The 23,799-nt window shown below is 38.8% G+C and overlaps 1 protein-coding gene across 3 annotated transcripts; it reads right to left on the reverse strand.

The window, feature by feature from the left end:
* Positions 1-118: 118 nt before the first annotated feature.
* LOC132152187 (glutamate decarboxylase 1-like) lies at positions 119-23,336 on the reverse strand. Of its 3 annotated transcripts, none has more exons than XM_059560970.1 (17): positions 23,019-23,336; positions 21,950-22,054; positions 20,415-20,477; positions 17,925-18,065; positions 15,574-15,816; positions 14,643-14,733; positions 6,338-6,450; positions 5,950-6,065; positions 5,444-5,523; positions 5,288-5,342; positions 4,941-5,057; positions 4,727-4,791; positions 4,552-4,630; positions 3,308-3,457; positions 2,007-2,114; positions 1,827-1,916; positions 119-648 (listed from the first exon to the last, which is right to left on the reverse strand). In XM_059560970.1, exons 2-17 carry the CDS (start codon positions 22,020-22,022, stop codon positions 475-477), a joined length of 1,758 nt encoding a protein of 585 aa, XP_059416953.1. In that variant the 5' UTR covers positions 22,023-22,054; positions 23,019-23,336; the 3' UTR covers positions 119-474. The 3 variants fall into 3 exon arrangements, with proteins under 3 accessions (XP_059416953.1, XP_059416952.1, XP_059416954.1); XM_059560969.1 differs by having other exon boundaries at positions 21,950-22,071; XM_059560971.1 differs by lacking the exon at positions 20,415-20,477 and having other exon boundaries at positions 21,950-22,071.
* Positions 23,337-23,799: the final 463 nt, after the last annotated feature.

A 23,799-nucleotide genomic window follows, 5' to 3' on the forward strand; every position in this document is an offset into this window, starting at 1 on the left:
AACATGTTCCAAAGACAAAAGCTGAATCTAAATACAGCATATCAATAAACTTGTAATAAATCTTAATATGAACACAGTCTTCCAACGTCCTGAGGACATTTCCAGCCTTCCAAGTTTGTGCTTGACAACACTAAACTACAGATCAACCACTGGTGTACACACAGACCCCAATACTACACAGAAAGGGGTTTGAGCCTTATTAAAAGGGTGGCACGTCTTTGCTTGTCTTTATATTGTATTTACAAACCCAAGCACCGACTTTTACACATGACCACAATGGATTTAAACTGTTATAAGGTGACTGTGTAGCTATACAGGCTTCATAATCTGTAAGTTAAAGATCTAAAGACATTGAAAAAAGGAGAGAACATATTGGACCACAATACAATGTCGAAACATAGCCATTGAACGTGTAGACCGTACGACTGTCCTGTGGAGATGCCTGAGCCTGGTTAGTGTACAGACACAGAGCTCTTACAGGTCGTGACCCAGCCTCTCGATCTCATCGATGAGGAAATCGATGTCAGACTTGGTGACGGCGTGATTGGAGACGACCATTCGGAAGAAGTTGACCTTGTCTCCTTGTGGCTGGTATCCTACCATGGTTGTACCACACTCCATCATCATTGCTTTGATCTTCGGCGCCACCTGCAGGGGAGACGGTGTAATTTATGACACAGGTTGCAATGATGTGAGAAACGGAGATCAGCTGAACTAATTTCTTCGTAAAATGATTCGTTGTTTCAAAGCGCTGAAACACTGGAAGCACATGCTGACGCAAAACAGTGTAAATGGAATGAAAAGATGTGTATTTTTTTTTACAAACTAATTGCAAATGTTTTCATGAAAGTGTTATCTATTCTATAAATAATTTTAAAAATAAAGGTTTTGGCATCGATGGTTTCATGAAGAACCTTTAACATTCAAAATTGTCTTCACACTAAGAAAAAAAACGAGTTAATTTAAAGTGACAGTTGACCCAAAAATGAAAATTAGCTAAAATGATCTGAATGGTTTCCTTACCCTTCAGGCTATTCAAGATGTGGATGAGTTTGTTTCTTCATCTGCATCCCCTGCAGTGAATGGGTGCCGTCACAATGAGAGTCCAAACAGCTAATAAAACATCCACAAGCAATCCACACAACCCCAGTCCATTAATTAATGTCTTGTTTTAACTTTAAACAGCTACATATTTCTCTCCTGATTCAGAAAATAAAGTACTTTTTCACTGGAGGAAGCGTTATTATGGATTATGGGCTAGTATTTTAGACAGAAGCAATGTCTCAATGCTGGTTCCGTTTCTTTCAAACATGCAGATTTTACCTTCACAAGATGTTAACTGATGGACTGGGATGGTGCGGATTACTTGTGGATTATTGTGATGTTTTTATCAGCTGTTTGGACTCTCATTTTGTCGGCAACCGTTCACTGCAGAGGATCCATTGATGAGCAAGTGATGCAATGATACATTTCTTCAAATCTGTTCCAACGAAGAAACAAATTCTACATCTTGAATATGGCTGAGTAAATTTTAGATTTTTGTTAGAATTATTCCTTTAAGAAATGAATTTGTTTTGAGTTTAAAGATTCTTTGGGGAACCCAAAATGGTTCTTCTATGGAAAACCCTCTTTTGGAAACTTTATCTTTAAGAGTACAGCACCAAATCCTTGGAATTTTCTTTTTTAAAGTATGACGTAATGAAGCCTCATCTGCTGAAATTACATGATTTTTCGATAAAAGAAGAAAACAAAAGATTAGTTTTTTTCACTACTAGTTTGTGTGCTTGTTAGTCTCATATTTTGATAATTGAAATGAGATGAAGCACCCTGTGTAGTTTCTCCCTTCGTTCGTCTCCATCTGGCATGCCACGCAAACTTGGTGGAATATACCAGAAGCAAACATTTGTGTGCTGGGGCTGCAGAGAACAAAAGAAAGTCATTACATTCAGTGTTAGGTAAGCAGTTCTTTCAATCTATATGTAAATATGTGTGTGCCAGATACAAACCTGGCCCTCAAAGACCATTTCATATCCCACACGGTTCTTGATTTTATTGTAGAGATATTCAGAAATCTCTAGACATCTGTCAATGTGCTGCTCAAACCCAATTGTGCCCTGCATAGATAAAATTCCCCAGTCAAAATAAAAATGTGTATTTCTCTGCAAAGTACTCATTGCTATTGCCACATAATCATCTTTATTTTAAAATTGGGATATATATATAGTACATATGTACCACTTTACCTGCATACCTACTGAACAGTATACTCAGGATATATATATATGTAAACCAATACAAATGTAAACCATTTTACAAATATTATATAAAACTTTTTTTGCATATATACAGCACACTCACATAAAGCAACATATAGTATAGAGCAAATCACCAACCTGATTTCTTTTTATTTTGTTGCAAAATGTGATTATATTATCACCCAGATCTTTATATAAAATTTTATTTTATTATCTGCATACATACAGTATACGCATATATATATATATATATACACACAGTACAGACCAAAAGTTTGGACACAGCTTCTCATTCAAAGAGTTTTCTTTATTTTCATGACTATGAAAATTGTAGAGTCACACTGAAGGCATCAAGGGCTATTTGACCAAGAAGGAGAGTGATGGGGTGCTGCGCCAGATGACCTGGCCTCCACAGTCACCGGACCTAAACCCAATCGAGATGGTTTAGGGGTGAGCTGGACCGCAGACTGAAGGCAAAAGGGCCAACAAGTGCTAAGCATCTCTCGGGGAACTCCTTCAAGACTGTTGGAAGACCATTTCAGGTGACTACCTCTTGAAGCTCATCAAGAGAACGCCAAGAGTGTGCAAAGCAGTAATCAAAGCAAAAGGTGGCTACTTTGAAGAACCTAGAATATGACATATTTTCAGTTGTTTCACACTTTCTTGTTATGTATATAATTCCATATATAATTCCACATGTTAATTCATAGTTTTGATGCCTTCAGTGTGAATCTACAATTTTCATAGTCATGAAAATAAAGAAAACTCTAATGAGAAGGTGTGTCCAAACTTTTGGTCTGTACTGTGTATATATATATATATATATATATATGTATATGCAAAATCATGCTTGATTGTTTGTCACAATATATGAATTGTATTATTGCCCAACTCTAATTTGCTAAATGCAACTATAAGGTATGAAGATATTAAGATACATCATTATGATTTTCTGTGCTGCTGCTTTTGAAGCAGTATCTAATATTAAAAGAAAAAACATTTTATAAATTAATTTGACATGACATTACATAACTGCAGCTGTTGTGACCCACCTTGGCCTTCCACATGAGCCAGAATTTGAAGATGTCTACATGTCTGCCACACTGGATGGCCTTGTCGCCGGTGTCGTAGGTCACATCGTACTGTTTGTCTGGTTGGAAGAGGTATCCAGCGCACAAGGAGTTGCAGCCCTGCAGAATGCCCTGCAACAGAGACACATCTCCTGTGATCAGTAGCTATATACCTAAAATCTAATTGTATTTGAATTCCCTTGATCTACATGTATTCATTCAGCAAATTTATCCAAATTAAGTTAGGTGTGTAACTGCATATCCAAGATTTTTGTTTAGGCTTAAACACTGTACACTTGTAGACTTGATCATGTACATTCACGTACACCTTCAACATTTCACACATTATCACAGTTTATTTGCTATAGTTTAGAAAATGGTAATAAAAAGAGTTAAACTGTGCCAGAACAAATTCATCTTGATCATGTTAAAGATAACACTTAAGCAGAACATGGTCATGTCAAAGTTTTTGAATAATTATTGGTCCCAAATTTTTATCAGTTGTAGTCCACTGTATGGAGAATCTTTGGGTATAGTATGTCACCGTTTTCTTTATTTTGCTATCTTCACTTACATAAATGAACTATAGTGTCCTGCACCCACTAAAATATCTAAAATTATATCTGGTGTCTACACTACTGTTCAGAGGTTTTGGGTCTTTTTTTTATGTTTTTGAAAGAAGTCTCTTCTGCTCACCAAGGCTGCATTTTGTCTATACAATAAAAACAGTAATATTGTGAAATATTATTACAATTTGAAAAAATAAAATTGTTTTCTATTTGAATATATTGTAAAATATAATTTATTCCTTTGATGCAATGCTCAATTTTCAGCATCATTACTCCAGTCTGCAGTGTCACGAATTTTCAGAAATCATTCCAATATGATGATTTCCTGCTCAAGAAACATTTCTGATTATTATCGATGTTGAAAACAGTTATCCTACTTAATATTTTATGGAAACTGATTTCCACTTTTCTTTGATGAATAGAAAGTTCAAAAGAACAGCACTGATTTAAAATAGAAATTTTCTGTAAAATTATAAACGTTTATACTGTCACTTTTGATCAATTTAATGTGTCCTTGCTGAATAAAAATATTAATTTCTTAAAAAAAAAAATTTGTGAATGGTTGTGTATATAGATAGGCTTTTCCAAGGCAAATTTTGATACCAGATGTAAATGGGACCCTAGTGTGCGATAAATCCTGACTGTTTCCTGTCTCACCTTCTCTCTGACCAGGATGGCTGAACACTGCAGTGGTACACCCATCATCTTATGAGGGTTCCATGTGACTGAGTTTGCTCTGCAACAAACAGACATGTGAGTTTTCAGGGCACACTGCACAATTACTGTGATATACAGTCATCTTAGTGCCTCATCTGGTGTGATTTTTACATACCTCTCAATGCCGCTTAGCTTGTGTCTGTGTTTCCTGGACATCAGCAGTCCTCCGCCCCATGCACCCTGGAGATATACAAACACCACTGAGCGAATGATTTAAGATTTTAATTTATTTATTCAATGGCCAATTGATTAAATTGATCTAGTTACAATTTCAGCTAATTCTAAAAGCACTCATTGGAAATGCATGTATATGTTTGAGTCAAGCTTACATCCACATGTAACCACAGGTTGTACTTTTCACAGATGTCTGCAATGTCATTGATGGGATCGAATGCTCCATATACTGTGGAACCAGCCGTTGCGTTCACAAACAGTGGCACATAACCCTAAAATAAACATTTAAAATCACATCCACTGTTGATAGTACATGGCCTAAAGATAGTGCCCTAACAGCACAGTGCCACTTAATTAACAGAGAGGCTTAGTACTTAAAGGTCAAATCACCCATCAGCTTGAGAATTCCTGCTCCATATCGATCCACTGAACTCTTCAGGCACTGAGGTTAAATACTCTCACTCGCTTGTCTTAGCAACAGTGAGTCTGAGCATCTGCTTACCTTCTGTTTGACATCAATGATCTTGGCCTCTAAGTCAGCAGGTATGACACGCCCCCTGAAACAAGACAGCCAATGAGGTGCAAGTGGGAGGCACTCTAGCAAATAAAACATGAGCTTTGAAAGAACATAATGGTTAATAGCTCAAAAAAAAGATACCTCTCATCTGTCTTCAGAAGAATTACGTTTTCTTTGCCAAATCCAAGTACTGCTCCTGCCTTTTTGATTGAATAATGACTCTGTAAAAAAAAAAAAACAGAAAACAGAAAAAGAAAATGCAAACATGAGCTAGATGTTTTCTGATAAATCTGTGAGTGTTGTACTACAGTGACAGAAAATGACAGATTTTATGAGAAAAAAAACGTATTTAGCTTATTTTGTAAAGTTATTTGATATTACAGTCCTTTGCAGATTGTAAGTTAAATTATACATTTTAACCATTAAAACCAAAACATTTACTGCTTTTGTTATTTTAATAAGTGCATCAAAGCTGGAAAATACATATCAATTATAATATATAACATCAAATATATTTTTGAGCTCAGTTTCAAATTAGGTAGTATTAGACGGTCTTTGCAAATCAGCAGACATGCAGGGCTGTGTAACATATGACCCCTAGAGAGAGACAAATCCTCTGCTTAACTGCCGTGAAAGTGAGTACTTACATATTCAGAAGTGAAAAGCACGAGTCGAGGTGCTGCAGACATGCCTTTGGTTTTGACTTCAGGGAAATACTTGTACCTCGCAACCATCACACTGTACATGTTTGATATGGCACCACCTGTGAACAGATTCATCACATTACAGCACCAAAATGAAATGTGTTAAAGAAAGGCTTTATGGGCTATAGTTCATTCAACAACATAATATGTAATTTCATAATGCCCTAATTACACTAAAAAAAGGAAGATGAAGAACCATTGAGAACCTTTCCATTGCACAAAAGGTTCTTTGTTGCACAGAAAGTTTCTTTACAGCAAAGAAGGGTTCTTTAGTTTAGTTCTTTGAGTTATTGGATGCATTTGTGGATTGTGGTTTTATGGATCAGTTTACCTGGTGAGAAGAGTCCATCGCCATCACCATTAGGCCAGCCAATGATCTCCCTCATCTTCCTGAGGGTCAGCTGCTCCATCAGAACAAACACAGGAGCGATTTCATATGTGAACCTGAGCAACACACAGGAAAACCATGTTCAGGCACATGCACACTAAAAAAAGGTGAAGAAACAATTTTTCACTTAGAAAATGCTTGTAAATATGTGACCCTGGAGCACAAAACCAGTATTAAGTCACTGGGGTATACTTGTAGCAATAGTCAAAAAACAAAAAACCCTGTATGGGTCAAAATGATTGATTTCTCTTTTATGCCAAATTTCATTAGGATATTAAGTAAAGATCATGTTACATGAAGATATTTCGTAAATTTCCTACCATAAGTCAAAAATATATTTTTGATTAGTAATATGCATTGCTAAGAACTTAATTTGGACAACTTTAAAGGTGATTTTCTCAGTATTTAGATTTTTCTTTTTTTTTTTGCTTCCTCAGATTCCAGATTTTCATCTCGGACAGATATTGTCCTACCTAACTAACCATACATCAATGGAAAGATTATTTATTTGGTTTATGATTGGTTTTGTGGTCCAGAATCACATAGCCTACAATTAATTAAAAGGAATGGCAAGTAACGCGAAATTTTGAAATACAAAGTCTGAAATGACATTTTCGTGTAAAACTTACTTCCAGAAATTTGTTTTATTGACAGCATCGAAAATGTATCTTTTAAGTACAAAGAAAAAAATATGTTGGAAAAAAAAACTAGGATCTAACAATCCAATAATAGTGTTTAACAGAAATTGCACTTTTAGCAAAAATAATGAAGGCTATTTTTTTTTTATGATTATAAATCCTTTTTTTTCAAGTGGTGATTCCTATAAATAGCAGCATTAAAGCAAATCAAGAAATACTACCATATAATAAATATTTTATTTTTTATATTATTTATTTATTTACTTTTTTTGAAAATTGATTTGGCATGGTTATGACGTTCGTAATATTTATGTACAACTTTTGCAAATTGTCAAAATCTGGCAACAGCTGCTTCAGAGAATTCCACTGTTCCATCAGAGATAGCCTATTCTGACCCTCTCGGATAGCGTTAATTAAAAGACGGCTGTGATAGACGAGATAAGGGTTCATTTCAGGCTGTTCTAATGAAAGGAGGCAGTACTCTGATGGCTATCTGTTCGTCTAACTGAGGAGTTCAGCCTGACGGTGGACAGACAGCGCGCAAATGAGGGGACGGCTGCGCGCGCGAGATAAGACCGCGCTTCAGCACAAATCCGTCTCATTCACAGAAAGGACGGACGAAAGAGGATAAGTGTGTGATGGAACACAACTGGGACACGGAACAGCCCCGGGGCAGACTCATTGTTCAGCTCCGTCTCAAAAAGCAACAAAAATTTAAGACAGTAAAATAACGGGGAATCATCAATAACTCGCAGCGAAAACATGATTCCAGCTGTCAGAATGTCGTATAAATATAACAATGTTTCTCGCGCAGGACTAGGCTATAACACGTGTTGGATTTGACAAATTGCATTTTCATGTACAAAGGAGAAGAAACCAACAAGAGATTGAATACTATCTATCCATCTATCCATCTATCCATCTATCTATCTATCTATCTATCTATCTATCTATCTATCTATCTATCTATCTATCTATCTATCTATCTCTTTTTCTTCGGTGTAATACATAATGTATGTGTCAGCTTAAAAGTGTATGAGTAAATATTGTGCAAAGTATTTTTAAATCTAATTTACTATATTATTCATTAATTTTTTCAGCATTATATTGCCATATCAACATCTGCATCAAATATTGAAAATCATTTGTCATTTGGCTCTACTAGCAACCGCCCCAAAATCTTAATAACCACTTATCAACACCTTAAAAACACACTCAACTCTTCTTGCCTTTTATGTGAAGCTATTTTGAGGGTGTAGGGGTTGTTCTGTGTGTGTGTGTGTGTGTGTGTGTGTGTGTCAGTCCATTAGCTGCCGGTCAGTGTGTGTCACTGCTGATGAGAACAATGGGTCTAAATTAGTCGGTGAATAATAACTGAATAATCAGCATTTGCATTCCATGCATTCGCTGAATCACAGACACGAGGACACTCCCCTTTCTCTTCCCACAAAGCCCTTTCTAAAGCATTTCTGTGTGTGTGAAGGTAGCAGCAAAACAGCAGAAGTTACACTCACTATCAGCAGTGAAGAAATGAAATGTTTTCAAACATTGCAGGTGAAATCCTCAAAATGGGGCAGAGAGCAGTGGGAAGCCGACAGAACAGCTTTATCCCTGGAGCAAGGAGAGGGCATAATGTGGGAGCGATGGAGAAACATTTATACTGAGATTCTGAAAATGCTTCAGTGCCAGAGTGAAGCACTAACCAACATCCTCCTCCCAGAGTAACTCCCACACTCTCATCTACTAAACTAACACACCTCTGCCATTAGTACCTTGTGTACAAGAGCCATCCTGGCTCCATCTGCATTCAGATAAAAATATAGTGCTTTTTAACCTCATATTCGTGCTTTACAGGAATGAGATCTAAAGAAAGGACAAAATTTAAGGTTTAATACAGAAAAACCAGCCAACACCATCAATCACCTCTTGACTTCTCAAATGTCAGAAGCACTTGTGGATGTTTTTTATTTCTACTGTTGTAATAAATCATATAAAGCAAATGTCATAAAGTAAAAAAAGTAAATGTTAAAAGCTGTTCCGGAAACCTTGGTGTCTACTGTTTGTGTCACATGAAAAGTGTGAGGACTGTGTGCATCAAACAAATGCAAAAAAAAAAAAATCATGAAACATGGAAGAAGTACTGATCTATAAGATAAATACCATGACTTCAATACCACGACTTAGGTGCCCTTGAGCAAGGCATTGAACCCCACAACTGCTCCCCGGGCGCCGCAGCATAAATGGCTGCCCACTGCTCTGGGTGTGTGCTCACAGTGTGTGTGTGTGTGTGTGTGTGTGTGTGTGTGTGTGTGTGTTCACTGCTCTGTGTGTGTGCATTTCGGATGGGTTAAATGCAGAGCACAAATTCTGAGTATGGGTCACCATACTTGGCTGAATGTCACGTCACTTTCACTTTTCACTAAATACTATAATATTATACATCTATAATCTATATAGAGAGGTCAGTGAGCAGAAAGCATATGGTGTGCAGTTAAAGTGCAATTTATATAAATAGTATTTCTGCTTGACAAGTAACATTTTGTGTCTAAAGAAAATAGAACAACTAAATTTATAATAAAAAATAATTTATTTTGAACAAATTAAATTTTTTAACCAAACCATAAACATAATTTGAGAAAAACTGAGAAATTTGGTTGTAACAACAGAGAAACTGCTTTAGATTTTGTCCAAAACTGGGATATCCTAGACCTAGAGAAACAACTCATCTGTTGGAATAGATTTTATGTCGGGAATGCACACCTTAAAATACTCCATATGTAAACAGTTCACTATGGAACTGACCCTATGAATATTTCGTGTAAAACTCTGATTTTAAGGACTTTAATAAAAAAAGAAACCTTTTCTCTTCATTTGGTGATATGAGTTAGATTAAGAGGATATTTATCAAAGAAATTTCCTATTTTCAAAACCCACTGTTCATAGTTTTGGCTATTTAAGAAGGCTTTCATCCTAACTGACTTCTATTATAGGAAGGTCTCTATTTATATTAAGAAAGACAGCCTCAATGAATTGCTTAGTCCTCTGAAATCAAAATGGCCTGCGGGAGTAAAATGCGATGGCCAGACTGCTCGGCTCGCAGGGACACGCTCCCCGACTGGCTGGTCCCAGCTGGCACACCCACAGTCACATGCAATCAATGGGCTGTTAAATAGATTTGGAACAAGTCCATTCTGTGCTTTAGTGCTGTAATAAAGGGGCCAGTTTTCACCTGGGGAAGAGTTATAACTAGTAAAAAATTTTGAGGCAAACATCCAGTTGCACAAATGCTTGTTCTATCTGGTAATAATTTGGGTGAATTATAAAGGAACACAGTAAAAAAACAACAACAATGTATTGTAAAAAAATGTCACCCTGCAGCCCAAGACTGGTTGCCCACTGAAGCTAAGCAGGGTTGAGCCTGGTCAGTACCTGGATGGGAGACCTTCTGAGAAAACTAGGTTGCTGTTGGAAGAGGTGTTAGTGAGGCCAGGAGGGGGTGCTCACCCTGTTGTCTCTGTGGGTCCTAACACCCCAGTGTAGTGATGGAGACACTATACTGTCAAGAAAGCACCGTCTTCTGGATGAGATGCTAAACCGAGGTCCTGACTCTCTGTGGTCATTAAAAATTCCAGGATGTCCTTTGAAAAGAGTAGGGGTGTAACCCCGGCATCCTGGCCAAATTCACCCATTGGCCTCTGACTATCATGGCCTCTTAAAGCTGCAGTCAGTAACTTTTGACGCTCTAGCGGTTAATAAACAGAACTGCTTGCGTGTTGCGGAAGAACATTGTAGCCGGAGCTACTTCTCTCTGTTTATGTCTATGAAGAATCACAAAGGTACCGGGTTACTCCGCCGCGGTACCCCCGAAGCAATCTAAAATAGTCAGAATATAAACACTTATTATAGATGTACCCTAGTGATTCAGGACAGGCTAAAAACACGGTTTGGAAAATGGATTCAGGGTGTACTCGCTTATTATATACATTTTGTAAATCTTGAACACAAAAAAAGTTACGGACCGCAGCTCTGATTGGTTGTTTCTTACCGGGAGCGGTGAATTTCTGCAAATGGCAATAGGACCACTGGGAGGAGCCAGAGGAGCTTGATTTTTTCACAGATTATCTGTATCATATTCTACTGTCAGGACATAATGACAGGTTTCACAAATACATTTTTACAAAAGTTACCTACTTCAGCTTTAACCATCCCCATACACTGATTGGTTTCATCACTCTGTCTCCTCTCTACCAATAAGCTAGTGTGTGGTGGGTGCTCTGGCGCAATATGGCTGCCATCGCATCATCCATGTGGATGCTGCACACTGGTGGTGGTTGAGGAGACTACCCCCCTTCTATGTAAAGTGCTTTGAGTGCCCAGGAAAGCGCTATATAAAATGTAAGGAAGTATTAAAAAAATGGCCAGAACCATAGCGGCAATTTTGAGTTTTATGGATTTGACTTAAATTTACATTAAAAAAAAAAGGTAAAATACTAATTTTTTACTGTAAATTTAATAAACGTCCTTTTAGATTTATTAAAGTGTTTCCACTGTAAATAGAAACTTAAATAACAGACTTTTACCATAGCTGTTTTACAGTATTTTACCATTAACATTATGAACAGTTTTTAAAGGTAGATTTGAAGGATTGCTACTACACAGAAAATAACGTTCAAAAATATAAATATTCCCTGAATATTCAATTTGTCATTGCAATCTATAGGCCTACTATCGTTTCTTTGCAAATCGCATGAGCAACTAATCAGACAGAAATGTCCAATAGAAAAGCTCTGTTCAATTTACTCTTTATAACAGCAGTGAAATGTGTAACTCTCTGGGCTGATCAATATGCAATCTCACAGGCCTGGAGGGCAGTGGGGTGGTTATAGCATTCAGACACATCACTCGATACAGCCTGCCAAAGACAGCACCTCCAGCCATAGCGTTCAAACACAGCCTTTACATAACCTCAGAGCAATGGAAATACTTATATATGTAACACAGATTGTTATTGCCAAATGACCCCAGTGAGAGGAGAGGAGAGAAAAGGAGAGGAAGAGGAAGAGGAAGAGGGAGAGGGAGAGGGAGAGGAAGAGGGAGAGGGAGAGGGAGAGGGAGAGGGAGAGGGAGAGGAAGAGGAGAGGACAGGACAGGACAGAAGAGGAGAGGAGAGGAAGAGGAAGAGGAAGAGGAAGAGGAAGAGGAAGAGGAGAGGAGAGAGGATAGAGGATAGAGGACAGAGGAGAGTACAAGACAGGACAGGACAGGACAGGACAGGACAGGACAGGACAGGACAGGACAGGACAGGACAGGACAGGACAGGACAGGACAGGACAGGACAGGACAGGACAGGACAGGACAGGACAGGAGAGGAGAGGAGAGGAGAGGAGAGGAGAGGAGAGGAGAGGAAGAGGAAGAGGAAGAGGAAGAGGAAAAGGAAAAGGAAAAGGAAAAGGAAGAGGAGAGGAGAGGAGAGAGGATAGAGGACAGAGGAGAGTACAGGAGAGGAGAGGAGAGGAGAGGAGAGGAGAGGAGAGGAGAGGAAGAGGAAGAGGAAGAGGAAGAGGAAAAGGAAGAGGAGAGGAGAGGAGAGGAGAAAGGATAGAGGACAGAGGAGAGTACAGGACAGGACAGGACAGGAGAGGAGAGGAGAGGAGAGGAGAGGAGAGGAGAGGAGAGGAGAGGAGAGGAAGAGGAAGAGGAAGAGGAGAGGGGAGGGGAGGAGAGGAGAGGAGAAGAGAGGAAGAGGAAGAGGAGAGGAGAGGAGAGGAGAGGAGAGGAGTGGAGTGGAGAGGATAGGGGAGAGGAGAGGAGAGAAGAGAAGAGAAGAGAAGAGAAGAGAAGAGAAGAGAAGAGAAGAGAAGAGGAGAGGAGAGGAGAGGAAGAGGAAGAGGAAGAGGAGAGGAAGAGGGAGAGGAGATGAGAGGACAGGAGAGGAAAGGACAGGAGAAGAGAGGAGAGGAGAGGATATGAGAGGAAGAGGAAGAGGAGAGGGCAGGAGAGGACAGGAGAGGAAGAGGGGAGGAGAGGACAGGACAGGAGAGGAAGAGGAGAGGAAGAGGAGAGGAGAGGAGAGGAGTGGAGAGGACAGGAAAGGAGAGGAGTGGAGAGGAAAGAGGAGAGGAGAGGACAGGAGAGGAAGAGGAAGAGGAAGAGGAGGGGGAGAGGGGAGGAGAGGAGAGGAAGAGAAAGAGGAAGAGGAGGAGGAGAGGAAGAGGGAGAAGAGAGGAGAGAGGAAAAGGAAGAGGAGGGGAAGAGGAAGAGGAAGAGGAGAGGACAGGACAGGAGAGGAGAGGACAGGAGAAGAGAGGAGAGGAGAGGATAAGAGAGGAAGGGGAAGAGGAGAGGGCAGGAGAGGACAGGAGAGGAGAGGACAGGAGAGAAAGAGGAAGAGGACAGGAGGGGAGAGGAGAGGAGAGGAGAGGAGAGGAGAGGAGAGGAGAGGAGAGGAAGAGGGAGAGGAGATGAGAGGACAGGAGAGGAGAGGACAGGAGAAGAGAGGAGAGGAGAGGATATGAGAGGAAGAGGAAGAGGAGAGGGCAGGAGAGGACAGGAGAGAAAGAGGAAGAGGGGAGGAGAGGACAGGACAGGAGAGGAAGAGGAGAGGAGAGGAGAGGAGAGGAGAGGAGAGGAGAGGAGAGGAGAGGAGAGGAGAGGAGTGGAGAGGACAGGAAAGGAGAGGAGAGGAGTGGAGAGGAAAGAGGAGAGGAGAGGACAGGAGAGGAAGAGGAAGAGGAGGGGGAGAGGGGAGGAGAGGAAGAGGAAGAGGAAAAGGAAGAGGAAGAGGAGGAGGAGAGGAAGAGGGAGAGGAGAGGACAGGAGAGGAGAGGAGAGAGGAAAAGGAAGAGGAGGGGAAGAGGAAGAGGAAGAGGAAGAGGAAGAGGAAGAGGAAGAGGAGAGGACAGGACAGGAGAGGACAGGAGAAGAGAGGAGAGGAGAGGAGAGGAGAGGAGAGGAGAGGATAAGAGAGGAAGGGGAAGAGGAGAGGACAGGAGAGGAGAGGACAGGAGAGGAAGAGGACAGGAGAGGAGAGGAGAGGAGAGGAGAGGACAGGACAGGACAGGACAGGACAGGAGAGGAGAGGAAGAGGAAGAGGACAGGAGGGGAGAGTAGAGGAGAGGAGAGGAGAGGAGAGGAGAGGAAGAGGAAGAGGAAGAGGAACAGGAACAGGAGAGGAGAGGAGAGGAGAGGAGAGGAGAGGAGAGGAGAGGAGAGGAGAGGAGAGGAGAGGAGAGGAGAGGAGAGGAAGAGGAAGAGGGGAGGACAGGAGTGGACAGGAGAGGAGATGACAGGAGAGGAGAAGAGAGGAGAAGAGAGGAGAGAGGAAAAGGAAGAGTAGAGGAAAGGAGAAGAAGAGGAAGAGAAAGAGGAAGAGGAGAGAGGAAAAGGAAGAGGAGAGAGGAGAGGAGAGGAGGAGAGAGGACAGGAGATGAGATGAGAGGAGAGGAGAGGAGAGGAGAGGAGAGGAGAGGAGAGGAGAGGAGAGGAGAGGAGGAGATGAGAGAAAAGGAGATGAGAGGTGAGAAGAGGAGGAGAGAGGACAGAAGATGAGATGTGGAGAGGAGATAAAAGGAGATGAGAGGAGAGCAGATCGGTGGGTTTGAGTAACTCACATGTTAGTGTTGGCAGTAGAGGTAAGCCATTCTCCAGCCAGACCAATGATATCCAGACCAGATGAAAGCTGATTGAAGAATCTAGGATGACCTGAGAAAATATTTTACAGGAACTGTAAGTACAAATTGCAAATACATACTCTTCATCATAAAATTAATCAACCAGAACAAAATACTTTTTAACTGTTGTTTATCTGTTTTTTATTTAAATAGATTAAAAATGTAATTTATTCCTGTGACAAAAGCTATATTTTCAGAATCATTACTCCAACCTACAGTTTCACATGATCCTTCAGAAATGATTGTAATATGCTGGTTTGCTGCTAAAGAAATATTTCTGATTATTATCAATGATGTAAACAATTGTGCTGATTAATATTTTGTGGACACCATGAAACCATGAAACATTCCCTCCCAGGATTCTTTCTTGTAGTAAGTTCAAAAGAACAGCAATTTTTTCAAATACAAATATCTTGTAATAAATATCTCTACTGTCTCTTTTGATCAATTTAATGCATCCAGTATTAATTTCTTGAAAACTATTAAAACTCTTAAAACTCATATCAAAATATTTGACATTTCTTTGATTCTTTGGTAATTGCATTATTTATTTTCTTTGTTTGCTTTCTTATATTTCTTATAAATTATAAGTCAAACTCATTTAAAGACACATCCAATTTCAATTGCTCAATGGTCAACATGACAGAACTGCAGAAAAGACAATACCTAAAACTGCTCATTTCAAATGATCAAGACATGTAAATAAATAGGGAGAACCTTTCATAAATTAATCATCATTTAAAATCATCATCAGTTCAACTCTCTGTTGTCAGCTATAAATTATATTAATTAAAGTTTAAGATTGATTTATATTGGTGTAATATTGATTGTGATGATTGGACGGTGTGATAAATTGTTCAACGGGTTGTACCTGTTCTGACTCCATACTTGAGCGTGTCTCTGCAGTCCACCAGGATCTGCTCCAGCGACTCTGGTTGGTCAGACAGCTCCAGGTTGAAGCCCTCCATCCCCTCTAGAAGCTGGTGAGGGTGATGAAAGTCCAACACTTTGGTGGATCTGTCAAAGGTCTTGCGCACATAATTGGTGAGGATCTCCACCACCTCAAGAAGAAACTGAATTGTGGGTTCCTCCCCATTTTTAGCAGGCAGCAGATCTGGAATTTAAGGAGTCATTTTGTCAGCATATGGGGGTCAAAAGTGGGTTAGCGGAGGTGAAAATTCTAAGATCCACACTGAAAATTAGGGATTTGTTTTTATCTAATACTTAAAAATACCTGCTTCTGGTTTCAAAATAATTAAGAAAAAAATATAATTAAAAATAAAGAGATTTTTTAAAGATCATGCCTTATTTATGGGTCAGTAATCAAAATACAAAATACTTTTCATCTAAAATCTTGATTTGATAATAATAATAATTTAAAGGGATAGTTCACCCAAAAAATAATATTTGATGTTCATCTGCTTACCACCAGGGCATCCAAGATGTAGGTGACTTTGTTTCTTCAGTAGAACACAAACTGAGATTTTTTAACACAAACCACTGCAGTCTGTTAGTCTTATAATGGATGTGGATGGGAATCATGGCCAGGGCCGTCGCTAGTGGGGTGAAAGGTGATAACGATTATAGGGTCCCATAATCATAAAAGTTTTTGAACAGTAAGCTTGTTAATATTTTTTAATTCTCTTCTGTTCTCCAAGCCTGCATTTATTTGATCCAAGTACTGCAATCAGTGAAATTTCGAAATATATTTACTAGCCTATTTAAAATAGCTGTTTTCTATTTGAATATATTTCAAAATGTAATTTATTGGGATTTCAAAGCTGAATTTTTTTTTGCATCATTACTCCAGTCACATGATCCTTCAGAAATAAATCTGATATACTGATTTGCTGCTAAAAAAAAGAAAAAAAACTCTTATTATGATAATGTTGAAAACCAGGTTTCTTTGATGAATAGACAGTTCAGAAGAGCAGCATTTATCTGAAATAGAAATCTCTTGTAAAAGGATGTCTTTACCATCAGTTGATGATCAGTTGCTAAATAAAAGTATTAATTTTTATAATTTATTTAAGAAAAATATTATATATATATATATATATATATATATACTGACAAAGCTTTTGAATGATATGGTGTATAATGTTGCAAAAGCTTTTTATTTCACATGAATGCTGATCTGTGGATCCTTCTGTTCATCAAAGAATGCTGAAGAAAGTGTACTCATCTGTTTTAAATATTGATAATCAGCATATTAGAAGGATTTCTGATTAATGTGACACTGAAGACTGGAGGAATGATGCTGAAAATTCACCTTTGATCACAGGAATACATTACTTTAACATTACATTACTTCATTTAAAATATACTAAGATAGAAAACAGTTATTTTAAATAGTATAAATATTTCACAATATTACTGCTTTTGCTGTACTTTGGATCAAATAAAGGCAGACTTGGTGAGCAGAAGAGACTTCTTTCAAAACATTAAAAATCTTACTGTTAAAAACTGTAGACTATTAGGTTATATAGATTATAGAAATGTTATATTGTAATGAAATTACACACACACACACACACATATATATATATATATGTGTGTGTGTGTGTGTGTGTGTGTGTGTGTGTGTGTGTGTGATTTCTGTCCCCCTCACTTCTAAAAGGATGGCTACGCCCATGGCTGTTTCACTTCTATCCAGGCTGTGTGCAGACTGTGTCGAGCTTGCTCAGTACAGTTCTGTAGTCAGTACAGTAGATAACGATAAACAGTTCAGTTTCTTGCACAGATCGATCATTTTGTGCCTTTACACATCAATGTATCGTCACGAACCACAGGGTTTAATTTGGTTTTGTTTGTGTATGTTTTTTATAGTTTTATTGTATGTTTAAGCCATGATTCTCATCCACATCCATTATAAGACTGACAAACAACGGTTTGAGCTGAAAATCTTGGTTTGTGTTTTACTGAAGAAACAAAGTCACCTACACCTTGGATGCCCTGGGGGTAAGCAGATAAACATTAGATTTTCATTTTTGGGTGAACTATCCCTTTAAATAGTTATATTTTAATTCATATATATATATTCCTTATATCTTCACTTGTTCATTGGTCAATCTGCGAAAATATCATCAATCTATTTTCTGTTTGATTTATTTGAAGCACGAAAGCGTTAGATTCAGGAGTTTAACTCTTTCTGGCATAGGTCATTTGCGCATATATACAGCAGCGTATGAAAACAGCATTAAGAATGAAGTTTGTGGTTACCTCGAGCGAACAGGTTGGAGAAGTCTGTCTCTGTGCGCGTGAAGCGCTCGCTGTTGTCATACATCTGGTTCTTCGCGCTCTCCTTGAAGGCGCCCACCATCCGACTCTTCTCATCTAGACTGTTGTTCTTTTGCAGGAATCCTGCATCATTACAACACGGGGAAGACTTGCAAAACATTTTTTCAGGCTTGATTCTGGATGCAAGAGGGAAAAGGGTTTCAACTTGTTTATCTGTAACAAGTTGCTTAACAAAAGCAACTAACAGCAGGCTTGCTCTCTGATATTTATACCTAAGGGTGATTCCAGTTGTTGGAGTTTTAGTAGGACAGCGCTATTTATTGATTAATGGAGGTTCAGAGGTGTTACTGTAGCCATGACATCAGAGGACATGTAGGGTGTGTGTTATTTGGATCACGAAACACTGTTGAAACACGATGAGTTTGGATCTAGTCAGTCAAGATTCCGCTTGACTGACTAGATGATCCATTAAATGCCGACAGGCACATTCAACTGAAGCTCCAATCCATCGAGAATGTTTTATTAGAGCATCTTTCATGATCATTGACAAATAGGACAAGCAGAAAGAACCACTTACATTATTAAATATAACGGTTCTTTTAGGCATCGATGGTTCTGGTTCCTTGTAAACCTTCTAAAAGTCAAGGTTCTAAAGATTTCTAAAATGCATTCAAAAAATGGATCTTTTAAGAACTAATCATTGAAAGGTTCTCTTGGAGAACTCAAAATTGTTAATCAATGGTTCCTTTATTTTTAAGAGTGTAAGATACCATCGGCTGGAGTTTTCATAATTCATACATTTTGTATTGACTGGTTTTATACGGAGAACTGTTTAGAGTTACTAAATACTGTAAAAAATGAGTTACAGATGGTTGGTAAGATTATACAGTATATTTCTCAATATTTAACAGCGTATTTCCTTAGAGCAGCGGTCCCCAACCCCCGGGCCGCGGACCGGTACCGGTCCGTGCGTCATTTGGTACCGGGCCGCACAAGAAAGAATAAATAACTTACATTAAAGCTATTAAATATTGTCTTACATTAAACTGGTCCTTGGTGCTAAAAAGGTTGTGGACCGCTGCCTTAGAGCATCCGTCTTTCAGTCACAGAGGTCCGGTTGTCTTTGCGTGCCGGTTATCTCTCTCATTTTGAGCAGGACTATCACACAATACTATCAGAGAAAACAGATCCCCGTTCATACTCCCCTCTGTCCACCATGCAGCCCATCTCTCTTATTCAGGCTCGGTTCTGATAAGAGCTAATGACTATTCGACGTCGTAAATATTTGGTGATGCATTAACATCAATAGGCTATACACGATTTTATCGCGGCTACCAAAATGGATTTTTCTGTTTTCTCTCACGCTTAAAACCAAAGGCTTTTTGGCCTACTAAATAGCTGTATTATTTAATACATAGGATTTGCTAAATATTATAAAAGATGGTTTACACACTGGATTAGACATTAATTTAGTTCCTTGTCGTTTTTTTTAATCAAACCGAAATCAAATTGTGCATGAGCTCTCTTCAAAGAAATAAACAAAAATAAAGACATAAAGGAATACATAAATGCATAAAGAAAAGACCTATACATTTGCAAGAAACAAATGAATTTATTTTAACATTTAAATAATTATTCAAGTTTCCGTTTTATGTGTTTTTTTTCTTATAGGTTGCAGCATATACATTTGATTTCAACAAGCTTCGTGTTGCTTTTGCAATAACCAGGGTACAATTATCATTACATGTTCATTTTAAAACAATAATAATAATAATTAAACAGGCGAAATTAGAGAATAGATACGAGATACGAGAATGAGACGATTTAAAGTTCACCGGGAGCGATGGCCACATCCCAGACGTCATCATCTTAAAAACACCCAATCCTCTTCACATCTTTTAGCAGTCTATAAAAAGCAGTGTGGCGTAAAAATACAAGTGGAGAGAGAGAGAGAGAGAGAGAGAGAGAGAGAGAGAGAGAGAACCACCCACTAGGACTAATAGAGAGCAACACCGGCAGCCCTTTTTCTCCTGATATATAGAGATTCACTGTAGAACAAATCCAGTTAGGAAAGCCTTGTCTAACTGACCGCGAGAGAATGTTTCCATCCAGTCCCTGACGATTCACTGCACTCCCTACATGCATTTTTTCTTTTCTCTTGCTGGTGTAAGCCTCTCCTTTTGGGCCGATTTCTATTCATTTGTCCAGAAAATAATAATGCGAGTGAACAAGGGGTGATATGGGGGAACAAAAGACTAAGACCCTGTTCGCACATAGCCTTCAGGGTAAATAACAGCTCGCTGACCTTTAGTGTGCTGGCAACACGCAATGACAGTTACTCGCTCCCTAACTAGGGCACAGATGTATTCACACCTAGGTCAGCAAAGCAACAACAGGATGGATAAAGGTGTCCTTGGTTTTGGCACCTTTACAGTGACCCTACTGACTGAAATTATATTGACTGTAACTTACCACAGATCTTCATGCCCAGTTTCCTCGTGCATCCGTGTGCAACCCCGTACCACGCGTCGCCGGCTAAAACGAGACGTTTGGAAAGCTGTTCAACAATCCATATTTTATTTTTTATTTTATGCTGTGGGTGAGGATGTGTGCGTATAATAAAGCAGGGTCAACATGCTTTGACGCAGAAGGCAATGAATGTGCAGATTTGGGTCTTTGCCGGCTGTATTTTTTCTTCTTCTTCTATGAGTCTATTCCAGGTTTTTAAAAGGAATCAGTAGAGGCTTTTAGAGAGGCAGACAGCTAATAGATGGTGGCACACATCCGGCAAAGAGGGGGTTTAAATAAGCGGGCATGAAATGAGGTCTCGGAATTAATTGAGTGTAACGCTTGTGTTTGACTTGCCAGCCTCCATTCAGTGAGACTAGAGAAAATGTAGCATACAAAAATACATGAATGACCTCCAGCATTAGTGACCAGACAGACGCCAATGAAATGAACACACACAACATTAAGCATACTGAAATGCACGAAAAGCAATATTGCATTTTTTTAAATAAATAATATAGTACAAGTATGTGTTTGTAAACGAAGCAGATTTGTTGTTATTATCAATAGTTTGAAATGAATTGATCTCATCCTCCGGGGTGGGTTGTGTCTGGAGGCCGATCTAGCTCTGTCTGCCCCGGGCGCGCGCTGTCATGAGGCAGAGACGGCGCGCGCCCCTCGGGTCAGTGAGCGTGAGATAGAGCTTGGCAGGGAGATAATGGCAAAACACGCAGAACACGCACGCACGCACACACACACACAAACACAATAAAACTACACAACATACAATTCGTTTGACAACATAGATTTTTAACAAAATTGATATAACATGAAATATATATAACATGTATACTAAGTAGTTATTTTATTGCATTGTTTATTTTTGTGCATTACTTTTTTAATTTTAATTAACATTATTATTATTTTTTACATATCTACACAAAGGCTTATCAAATCAGATCAAATCCGTTTCTTTTATGCATTTTTTTTTAAAATCCTGACTCGGGCATTTTAAGTAGATTTATAAAATTCTGTGAATTGGACCGTGATGGCGGGTCATTTTTGTAATTACGCTTTTAAGATGGGACTGTTGAGAGCAGATTATGGCTGATTGCTGCTATTTAAGCTGCCATAAAAACGTGGCAAAATGCAGGACTATTGTTATAAGATCGACTGCAACACGTAATTTAGGCAGAAGTGGGATGCTCTTATTTGAGAGTAAAATGAAGAATGTAATTGTATTTGTAATCTCCAGATATGAATTCAGACTAAAATTACCCAGAAAAAAGAGAAGAGATAAAATAATCGTACATAAGATTATTATTTAGTAGTGTTACATACATCTATCTATCAGATAATTTATAATTTGTCTTTCTAGCTGTCTCTGTCAGCTAATAGACATTTCACACGGTGATGTGTGTTTTTAGGGCAGTGATGAACATCGCCACCCCACGGAGTAAACAAGCCAAGTGAAAAACGCGTTATCCAGAGAGACCTACTTGTGGCAGGTTGTCGTAAATTAGCCGTGTTTGGGTCCATAGGAGCCGAGGAAGAAGGTGCAGAAGACGCCATCAGTCCAGGAGAAACACCTTGCAGCTTCCAGACTGAAAAAAAAGAAGCACTCCACGGGAAAATATGGAGAGTTTAGATAAAATAAAATGATGTCACAAATAATGCTGAATAATATTACCCTATATCTCATATACTGCTTACAAAATTAAAATTAAGCGTTTTTGTTTTCAAGGAATCTCTAGCATAATTTCACGCATCTGTGATATTCCTTCTGAGATGGCAGTAATTCACTCCCTGTCAAAAGGATAATTTGTCTTGCGCCGCGCGCGCTCAGGGTCTGTCACGTTCAGAAATGCACAGCACACAGCACATCAAAGCGCGAGAAATAAGCAACAAACTTAAGAAATAACGAAAAGAATGGTAGGTAAGTTCCGAAAATAACCGGACATATGTAACTTGGTATTTTGGATGGCAATCCGGTTCTTGTTCTCCAGACGCACCTCCAGCTCCAGCGCACGGCAGACCGTGAAGTCTGACTTAATTGGCTTTGTAACGAGGTTTTTAAAACGAATCATTTAAAACGCAGAAACGAGGAATCTGCTCACTTCAACCACAGCATAACTAAGGCAACGAAGTAGGGACAGAAATTATCTTTGTGAAGGCATTATTAGTGTTATGATGATGACGATGATAAATTATGTTTCTTTGTGTTTAACCGATGCGCCCAAAAAAGGAGAGCAAATGAACAGAAAAAGAGTGACTTATTGATTTCTCAATTAAGATCTTCAAATAACGCGCATCAATCACTGTCGGGTTTTGTGAAATATTGGCAAAAAATCATTGCGCTGCTCATGTGTTAAATTACACCATGTTTTTAGATCTGTGCCTGTAAGATCACAATATTGGCATAAATTGCAGGTTTATATCTGCACATGCATTTCTTATCATCGAATATAAAAAGTACAGTTTAGTTTCTGCTCCTCTTTCAAGCATTCTTATCCTCAACACCCGAGAAGAGAAAACATTTGGACCAAAACGCAGAAGGTGAGCGCTTACCTTACGAAGTCACAGGTGTCACAATAAAATCCAGAAGAACGGAGGCACACGGAGGATGTTTCACACCGCGTGACGAGGCACAAGACCACAAGAGTGAAGAAGAAATTAAAAATCCATCCAGCGCCAAATCTTGATTCAGTGTTTATCCTTCAAAAGGCGACAGGAGAATCTCTTTAAATTTCACTGTATTTTTCCACCGAGATATATGAGATTAATATATGGACTCGAGCCATCAGACACATGAAGTTTAATTCTCCGAGTAATATATAGGCTATATATATATAAATATGAACACGTCAAAATACCGTGAGAGTGAGACACCGGTGAGTGAGAGAGAGTGAGAGGGAGGGAGGAGAGAGTCAGAGAGACATCATGAGGACGAGCTCAGGGTTTTCTTGTTGTTGTTTTGAAACAATAAACATTTATAGTCTATTGTAATGTAACAAAATTTTAAGATTAGCTTTTTCATTTATTGCATGACTTGTGGATTAGACCCAGGTAGCCTATAACCTAGATGAGACGTCTGAAACTATGACAACACCGACATCCGCAAGGTGGCAACAGTGAACAACTTGAATTTGAATGAATGATTTTTGGGCAGCGCCGTGGTATATTCTCTGTTTATGCCAACTGAGCAAATAAAAAGTTATTTCTGATTTTTTTTTTCTTATGTGAACGTTAAGGGAACATTCCGTTTTATCATCCTGGAAAAGTTTTGAATGTTCTCTGAAAATTCTAAAACAAGTAGTAACTTTTGATTGACGTGCAACTAAAATGGTTC

This window comes from Carassius carassius, chromosome 10, assembly GCF_963082965.1.
Source record: "Carassius carassius chromosome 10, fCarCar2.1, whole genome shotgun sequence".
Taxonomy (NCBI): domain Eukaryota; kingdom Metazoa; phylum Chordata; class Actinopteri; order Cypriniformes; family Cyprinidae; genus Carassius; species Carassius carassius.